The 8,014-nt window shown below is 52.4% G+C and overlaps 2 protein-coding genes across 2 annotated transcripts; one reads left to right on the forward strand and one right to left on the reverse strand.

Annotated features, from left to right (window-relative positions):
• Positions 1-2,365: 2,365 nt before the first annotated feature.
• Positions 2,366-3,190, reverse strand: LOC119704614 (basic proline-rich protein-like). Its single transcript, XM_038146101.1, has one exon. The coding sequence runs from the start codon at positions 3,188-3,190 to the stop codon at positions 2,366-2,368; it is 825 nt and encodes a 274-aa protein (XP_038002029.1).
• On the forward strand, positions 3,055-7,752 carry CHST2 (carbohydrate sulfotransferase 2). The gene has a single exon (XM_038146274.1). The coding sequence runs from the start codon at positions 3,189-3,191 to the stop codon at positions 4,479-4,481; it is 1,293 nt and encodes a 430-aa protein (XP_038002202.1). The 5' UTR covers positions 3,055-3,188; the 3' UTR covers positions 4,482-7,752.
• Positions 7,753-8,014: the final 262 nt, after the last annotated feature.

Raw genomic sequence — 8,014 nt, forward strand, 5'->3', positions numbered from 1 at the left:
ACTTCTGGGAAGATCAGATAAAGCAGCTGCACTGAACCTGACTGATCACCGTTGTGTTGTGTTGGGTACTTGGATCCACCTGCACGGCACAAATACCTACATTGCTGCAGTTTGGAAAAGCAAGGTTCTGTTTAGCAGCGTGTAGGTCGAATTAAAGAGCTGCTGGCCTCGTGTTCTCCTCGTTGAGTTGGAGCAGTTTGATGAAGGCAGTGCTGCTTTCAGTTCTCCTGCTCTCGCTGATTCAGAGAGATGTAACCACTGTGTAGCAGCAGGGAAGGTGCAGAATCCAATCACAGCTTTTCATGTTGGGGTTTACTGATTAGTTTTACCATTTCAGATATTATACCTGCAGTTCATGTTTGCTCATCTTTATTTGTTACTTGCTAAATTTTAAATGCTGTAAGAACTGGAGCTGGCATTGTAGGTTTTTTTCAGAAAATTTCATATCTCTCTTCAACCGAGTGAAATGGAGAGAAGGGATTAATTTGAACTTCATGGTATTGTAATGATTTTTCACTGCTGTGAATTGGTTTTGCTCCCTGTAGTCTCTGTCCTTTATTGCATTAGTGCTGCAGAACAATAGTGGTGGGAGATATTGCTTTATGAACTCCAGCATCTCAGTACTGCTGTTGTCATTCATTATCTAATATAGGCTAATTGATGCTACTACAGACCATTCCAGAATGAAAAAGGAGAATTCCTGCTTTAGCTAGGTGATGGTCACTTCATCTGTAGTGAGCCAAATAAATATTTGATGTGAACCTTTATAAAAATATATAAAAAAAGCAAAAGCCTTGTTTTATGTGAACTCATGGATTAAAACTAAAGAATAAAATAACTGCAAGAATTTTATGCCACTAGATGCTCCAGAGGTTTATTTTTCATTATATACTGTGTTTCAAGAGTTACAAGTCGTTTTAAGCTCATTTAAACTGCACATTTCTTTTGCCAACTAGATACAAATAATTTGTACGCAATGTGGCTTTAAAGACTTCCTCTGGAGCACCGGAGGGTAAAAAATTGGCTTCCCCTTCCCCTCACTTTGATGAAATAGAGACTTTTTCTTGAATATTTAATGGCTATTTAAAGTCTGCTATTAACAAATTACTTCTGTATGAAAAGTCACAGTGACATTTAGGCACTGCCGCCAGGGTCGCTGGCAGCTTGCGGGACGGTTCCGAGTTGGCCTGTGCGCTTTGATGGCCGTGTCGCAGGCTGAGGATTGTACTGGTGTCGCACACCAGGGGAGCTCCCTGCTGCCATCCCGCTGCCACCCTGCCCTGACAAGGCTCGGAGAGAGGAGCCCTCCCGCTACAGAACTCACCCTTCCCTTTGAGGCTTAGGAAAGGGCTTAGAAGTTTTTCCAGAAAGGGAGCTTGGCTGTTAATATCCCTGCAGAAAACGTGGGAGGAGTATTGAAATGTTTTGATAAGGGATGTGAAGATTGCTTACACATTTAGCTCCTTCACCCTCTTGCACTGTTTTCTTGCATTTATTAAATAGTGTGCTACCAGGCAAAGCACACACCGGGTGAATTTGTGCTTTATCTGCTTTCTGAGTGTAAAAGCTTTTGCTGTAGTGTCAGATCCATGCTGTTAATAAACCTTCCAGCGAAATCTCCCCAGTGTCATCTGTTCTGGAGGGATTGGTCTGAGCCAGGGGCAGCCCCCAGCGCTCCAGGCTCCCAGCTGCCCGGGGAGATGGGCCGTGTATATCTGCGCGTGGTGGGAAAGGCAGCACCAGGGCGAGAGCTGCTGGGTAGAGAAAGCGATGGGCAGGAGACAGCCGCCGAATGCTTCTGAAACTCGTGAGCAGCCCCGGAGCTCGGTCGGGGGCGGAGGAAATCGCTGAGAAAATTCCGTAAGAGTCACGGAGCTTTGCCGGAAGCCCATCGGGAAGCCCGTGCCCCACAAGAGCGCTGTCCCACGGGACCCGCCGCTGCGCGCCCTTTCCAGGCGCGTTTTGGGGATGTGATCGTCTTTAAAGCAGCGGTGCTGCCTGGAGCTGCACCACGGCTTACGCTGCCCTTCCCACAGCGCCGTGTCTCCAGGACACAGGAGAAAAGAAAGCGCTGCCCGTTTTCATTCGCACCCGGGGCAGGGCGTCTCGGGGCCCATCGCTGGCCAGCTGCCGGCTCGGCGCTGGGGGGCCGGGGCAGGAGCGGGGCTGCGCGGGGCTCTGCCCGGCACTCGCGGGGCTCGGGGCCGCCCGGGCCGGCTGCCCGCGGGCCGGGGCAGCACCGCGCTCCGGCCACGCCGCCACCGAAGGGGCCGCCCGGTGACCGGACACCGGCTACAAAAACACTGTGAAGAACTGCGGGCGGATGGATTTGTGCTGAGCTCTGCCAGGAAGTGTGAGGGGTTTCTTAAAAGGTTTTGGGGAACCTTTGAGAACTCCGACTTTCCGCACAAACCAAGATGAGGGCGGCGGGGCTGGCTGGCCCTGGAATCCTCTCCGGCCTTTCAGGGATCTTTCCGTCCTCTTCTGTTTTTCCCGTTACCGGCGCAGCTCCGCTGTGCGAGGGGTACCCGGTGAGGAGCCTCCCGCCGGGCTGGGCTGAGGGAGCGCCCCGGCAGAGCAGAGGGGGCTCCCCAGCGGGGCCCGGCCGGGCTCGGGGTCGGGGTCGGGGTCGGGGCCGGTGCCGATCAGTCCGGGCTCTCCCCGGAGGCGCTCGGTCGGAGCGGGCGGAGCGCTGCAGCCCGAGGCCGGGCGGCGGGGCCGCCAATGGCGAGCGCGGGGCGGGCGCCGCCAATCGGGGCCGCCCCTCGGCGGCGGCGGCGGCACCGGAGCTCTCCCGGCGCGGCGGGGGCGGGGCGGGGAGCGATGCGCTCCGTCGGGGCGGCGCAGCCCCCGCCCGGCCCTCGCTGCCGGCCCGCGCTGCGGGGCGGAGCGGAGCGCGGTTCCGCCTCGCCCCGGCGGCCGCCGTGAGCTGCGCTGCGGCGGCGCCCGCGGCCGCTCGGCGATGGCGGCGCGGGAGAAGCGCGGGGCGGGCGGGCGGCCGTGCCGCTGCTAAGTAGGGCAGGGGCGGGGGCGGCGGCGGCGGCGGGGCCGTCGCGGCGGCTGCGCTATGCGGGCCGGGCGCGGGGGGCCGGCCGGGAGACGGCGCCGGGGGCGGCGCGCCCTGCTGCCCGCCGCGGGCCCCGGGGCGCCGGGGCGCTGAGCAACAGTTGGCCCCGCCGCCGCCCAGCATGAAAGTGTGCCGGCGGAAGGCGCTGGCGCTGTGCCTGGGCTACGCGCTGCTGCTGCTGCTCGCCGCGCTCAACCTGCTGGAGTACAAGTGGCGGCGGGAGCCGCGGCGCTGCGGGGAGCCCCCGGCAGCCCCCCGCCACCACCCTCCGCCGCCGCCGCCGCCGCCGGCCGGGAGCCGCGGCCCGGCGGGCGCCCGGCGGCAGCTGGTCTATGTCTTCACCACCTGGCGCTCGGGCTCGTCCTTCTTCGGGGAGCTCTTCAACCAGAACCCCGAGGTCTTTTTCCTCTACGAGCCGGTGTGGCACGTCTGGCAGAAGCTGTACCCCGGTGACGCCGTCTCGCTGCAAGGGGCGGCCCGCGACATGCTGAGCTCCCTGTACCGATGCGACCTCTCCGTCTTCCAGCTCTACAGCACGGCGGGCGCCGGCAAGAACCTCACCACGCTCGGCATCTTCGGGGCGGCCACCAACAAGGTCATCTGCTCCTCGCCCCTCTGCCCGGCCTATCGCAAGGAGGTGGTGGGGATGGTGGACGACCGGGTGTGCAAAAAGTGTCCCCCGCAGCGCCTCAGCCGCTTCCAGGAGGAATGCCACAAGTACCACACGCTGGTCATCAAGGGCGTACGTGTCTTTGACCTGGCCGTCCTGGCCCCGCTCATGCGGGACCCGACCCTGGACCTCAAAGTCATCCATCTGGTGCGGGACCCCCGCGCCGTCGCCAGCTCCCGCATCAAGTCCCGGCACGGCCTCATCCGGGAGAGCCTGCAGGTGGTGAGGAGCCGGGACCCCCACATCCACCGCATGCCCTTCCTTGATGCTGGCCACAAGCTGGGCGGGAAGAAGGAAGGGGGGGGCGGTTCGGACTACCATGCCCTGGGTGCCATGGAGGTCATCTGCAGCAGCATGGCCAAGACCCTGCAGACTGCTCTGCACCCCCCCGACTGGCTCCAGGGCAATTACATGGCCGTGCGCTACGAGGACCTGGTGGTGGAGCCCATCAAGACCCTGCGGCAGGTGTACGGCTTTGTGAACCTGGCGGTCAGCCCGGAGATGGAGAAGTTCGCCCTCAACATGACCAGTGGCCCCGGCTACTCCTCCAAGCCGTTCGTGGTGTCGGCCAGGAACGCCACCCAGGCGCTGAGTGCCTGGAGGACTGCGCTCAGCTACCAGCAGATCAAGCAGGTCGAGGAGTACTGCCACCAGCCCATGGCCCTGCTGGGCTACGAGCGGGTCGGCAGCCCCGAGGAGGTGAAGGACCTCAGCAGAACGTTGCTCAGGAAGCCGCGGCTGTGAGGGGCAGCGGCGCCCGCCGGGCGCCCGGGGGTGGCGGAGCCCGGGCACAGGAGCCGCTCCGGCTGCCTGGAGTGAGGGAGGGAGCCGGGAAAAGCAACCTGGTCTCCGGTCTCCTCCAAAGACTGCTGAAGGGTAACATACAGTAATGTGATGATTTCGTGGTTTTTTTTTCGTTTTATGTTTGGTTTAGTTGTTTTTATTTTTTTTTTTACCCGCCCCCTTTGCATTGGGTTAGATGCGATTTAAAAAACAAAATCAAGTGGAACTGAAAATATGTGTAAAGCCCCTTCCTCCTTCTCTAAAACGCCAATATCGTGTTCATGAAGTTCTTGTGGGTTTGAAGATGGTAACAAAAACTCTTGCACAATTCCTAACTCATCTTTATCTCCCTTGGTGCGGAGGGGATGCCCTTGGAAAACATAATGCTGAAAATCAGACTTTTGTATGAAAGCAAATGTTCAGACATGACAGTAATAAAAGAAAATAATAAATGATATTCATTTTTATAATTACCTCAATTGTTTGGGAAATACAGTGTTGCTTATGTACAGCTGGAGGGGATGCTTGCTTAAAATAACAACGTGGACTTCTTAAAAGGTATGGGTGGAGGGCTGGAGAGGAGCATTTGATGTGTTCAAAGATCAGGAGCTGCTCTTGCAGAAACAAATACAGATCTTGCAAGTGTAGTGCAGGTTTCATGGCTGTGTCAAAGCAGGTTTCTATTTAACTATTGTCTTTTCTGTTGTATTTAAAAAGTCTTTCAAGTGCCACTGTATTAGTGTCCTAAGAGTTTTAAAACGTTTGCCATCGCAGCAGTATTTATTTTTGTCTTGACATGTATGTCCAGGAGTCACTGTCAAATAGAAGTGGATCTACAGCGTGACGAGAAATGCAGGATTTTAAAAGACATTTATGATACTGAAAACATTAGCATGTGTGACAACAAAAATAAAATTATATATATTCTATATATTCTATAGTGCTAACAAAACATAAGATGTAAGATACTTCTTGACATTGATTGGTAACAGGCAGAGCAGGGAAGCATAGAAAAATGCATAAAATGATTTATTTTTTCCCTTTGTCTGTGTCTGAGGGTGTATTTATGTACGAAGAGGGAGGAAGTGTACAGCTGTGTGTTCATGGCTGTAATAGAGCTTTTATGGAGCCAGCCCAGCGTTTGATTTCAGAGCGCTGGTTGGAGACTCATTGCCTGTGAATTGTCATTGCTCTGTGATGGAGCCAGATGGTGGTCTGGCTCTTTCTGGGAGCTCTGCCTAGAGTCTGTCCCATCGTTAAAACTTGATGATTAAAAAAAAAAAAAAACCAAACAAAAAAAGAAGAGATTTTACTACTTCTGCTTTTGTAATTTCTTGGAAAAAGTCCTGATTTATTAAAGGTTAAGTGGTGTGTCGCATGTGAAAAGTGCAGACACCCTAAGTAGTTTTTAATCTTGGTGTTCTTTGCTGCTCTTTGAAGGCTCATTTTGGAACTTGAGTTTTTAAACAAATGTAGTTTTGCCAAACTGTGCTCTTAGGAGACTACAGACTTTTCTACAGGAAGTACATTTTACATTGCCTATTTGGGTGTTGTGCCTTCAGAAAATGTGAAACGTATGAGTAGGAAAAAGGAGATTGATTTGTGAAAATAAATTAATATAAACAGGATGCTGATACGTGCGTGTGTATGTATGGGTGTATGTGTGAAGATTTTAGTGATGTGTAATATGTCTATTTCTTGTAACTCAAGTTAAACAGCTGATAACTGGCTACTGAGATTTTTGAGTTCTTGATGAAATTTTGCCATTAGATGTTGAATTTATTCTGAAAAGGAAAAACATTTAATAAACTAGTTAAAAGATTATTGCATAAGGTTGCCTATACACTTGCTGAATGACTGCATTACATGTTGGTTCCCTCAGCTCATTTTCACCATCAGTGAAGTAACATCAAATCTAGCGATGGGAGATCTTTTAATTGGCCTGTTAGGATGTATTCCCAAATTCCAGATAGCAGTGCTAGAAACATGAGGGATCGTTAATATGGCATTTCAAATACAGATTACTTTTTAAAAATTTTAAATACAAATTACAGGTACTTGTGTTGTTGTGGAATGATGTGTTTTGTGTTACCACTGTGCATGTTCAGTGCAGTGCTGAGAGGATTTTGGGTGTTTGGCTTTGGGCTGTACCCAGCGTGGTTTTTCATTGTCTTTGGTTGTTGTGTCCGGGGGCAGTGCTTGAAAATCTGACCTGCTTGTAGAGCACGGTGCTTGCTTTTTCTCCATGGCATCGCTCTGAGGCTGCCTGCTCCCCCTGCCCTGCCCTGCCCTGCCCTGTCCGTGCTCCAGCCCGTGCTGCGGGCAGGGCAGGCGGCTGGAGCTGGGCATGGAACCCCAGCCCCGTCCGGGACACTGCCACCGCCTCGGCTCCTGCTGCCGCCGGCGGGGAGCTGCGCTTAGGGCTCCACGTGGGGGCTTTCCGTGGCAGCACGTTACAGCAAAAGCTCCTTTGGTTTTGGGAGCTGATGCGTGGTCATTTCTGCGTGCCAGAATTCCTTGGTCTTTTTTTGGGAAAGTTTTCAGGATGAGTAAAGTGAACAGGAATTGATTGCCTCTGGGAGTGTGAAACAGATGAGCCCAATTGACTTAGCTTCCAGTAATGTCCTTTGGCTCCTGATTATGTTAAAAAGCTCCTGCCATTCTGAGGGAGCACTTGCTGCTCTTCCAATAGTGGTGCGTTGTGAGCATCTGCTTCACTTTCCCAGTACAAACACTGCCAGTAGAGTCACAGCGTCTGAATCTGGTCCATCGTTTGAGCTCCACCTACTGCACTGCAGCAAGGAGTCACCCAACATGCTGTACAACTGTACCCTGGTGTGCTTTGGTGGACAGAAGAAATAATGCAATGTTCATTCTGTGACAATAAAGGACTGCGTGTTTGTTCAGATAAAGCTTCAGGAGAACTGAACGGGATCCTGCTTGTGTAAAACGCTGGTGGGCTAAACCCTGTGTTTAGTGCTGCTCTATTAAATATGTATGTGAACAACTGGCAATTAAAAGATGATTTTTAGCCCTTTTTTGTATTCAGGAAATAGAAGTAGAGGAACTTTAACAAGCCAAACAGGGTTGAAAAAAAGTTTTAAATGTGGAAAATTACAGGAAAAAACAGGGTATAGAAAGATGAAGGACATGATTACAAAAGAAGTTTTCCTTTTGTGAGGAGGGATAGCTAGCTGTGGTCAGAATAAACTTGATTTTAAGCTTGAAAATAGTCCTGGGTTTGCTTTCTGTCTGATTTAATAATTACAGCATGTTTCTTCAATGCTCGTATTAGTGAAGGATCAAGCAAGCATAAACAAGGTAGAGGGTGCACTCAGTTGCATAGGAGGGAGCTGCTTCTGAAGACTTGGCACGTTGGTTTGATGGAAGAGAAAGGCCAATGGGCAGCTGTGTGCTGCTTTCTGCTGTGAACAAAGCCAGAACATCAAACAGGTGTGGTAAATTGCAATGATCATTCAGTGCATGAAAACAGG

This window comes from Motacilla alba, chromosome 9, assembly GCF_015832195.1.
Source record: "Motacilla alba alba isolate MOTALB_02 chromosome 9, Motacilla_alba_V1.0_pri, whole genome shotgun sequence".
In the NCBI taxonomy this organism is placed as follows: domain Eukaryota; kingdom Metazoa; phylum Chordata; class Aves; order Passeriformes; family Motacillidae; genus Motacilla; species Motacilla alba.